The sequence below is a fragment of the Gavialis gangeticus genome, unplaced genomic scaffold (assembly GCF_001723915.1).
Source record: "Gavialis gangeticus isolate Ggan-Ray unplaced genomic scaffold, GavGan_comp1, whole genome shotgun sequence".
NCBI classification, from domain to species: Eukaryota; Metazoa; Chordata; order Crocodylia; family Gavialidae; genus Gavialis; species Gavialis gangeticus.
Genome location: NW_017728994.1, coordinates 57,341,475 through 57,342,181, shown reverse-complemented (window position 1 = coordinate 57,342,181; position 707 = coordinate 57,341,475). Strand labels below are relative to the sequence as shown.

Genomic DNA, 707 nt, shown 5'->3' with positions numbered 1-707 from the left:
GCCGCCCCTCCAGCAGCCCGAGCCGCACGCTGGCATCCAGACAGCGGCTCCAGAGCCAAGCTCTGCACAGCCTCAACACGAGCTGCAGGTCTTGGCAAACCTCCCCGCACGAGACCTGCCTCTTCTCCCCAAACCACCCCCCACCCCAGCCTGGATCTCCACCCCCCAGGCAGGGGACCTGCCCCTGCCCCTGCCCTGCAGTACCTGCCAGCAGCTTGGCCTTCAGATGGTTGAGCAGATCAGCTGAGGTAGGCCCCTTGGGCTTGTACACAGCAAACAGGCCGCTCAGCGAAAAGAGCTTATCTGCTGACGTGCTGGCCATCAAGGCCCCCAACTCCTGGCACACGTGGCTGGCCAGACCCCCAGCACTGGGCCCAGGCCAGCAGCTCTGCCCCCGCTTCCTCCCCCCACGTGGGTGCAGCTGCTAGGCAGGCAGCAGGTAGAGGGCAAGGAAGAGGCAGATTCCTTCCGCCTCCGGGGCATCCTGGGAGATGTAGTCCCTGCCCTGCCTGCCGCAGGATGCCGGCCTGCAAGGGCTCTTGGGACTGGTAGTTTTCTGGGGGCTGCTGCTGGCAGCTGGAGATGTGCTGCAGCCTGCGTGGCTGGGAGCTTATCACTTTGCCTGGACCCTTTTTCTGGCTGGAGACAGCCCCCCCTGAAACTGGAGCACCCCAATGCTCCTCTAGCATCTCTCCCAGCCCCCCCCC

At 65.2% G+C, this 707-nt stretch overlaps 1 protein-coding gene across 1 annotated transcript in view; it reads right to left on the bottom strand.

Annotated features, from left to right (window-relative positions):
* Positions 1 to 449, bottom strand: part of TRUB1 (TruB pseudouridine synthase family member 1) — a 60,283-nt gene extending 59,834 nt beyond the window's left edge. Inside the window, exon 1 of the mRNA XM_019502882.1 lies at positions 205 to 449. Within this exon, the coding sequence (XP_019358427.1) occupies positions 205 to 322 (118 nt within the window). The 5' untranslated portion in view covers positions 323 to 449. The remainder of the gene's footprint in view (positions 1 to 204) is intronic.
* Positions 450 to 707: the final 258 nt, after the last annotated feature.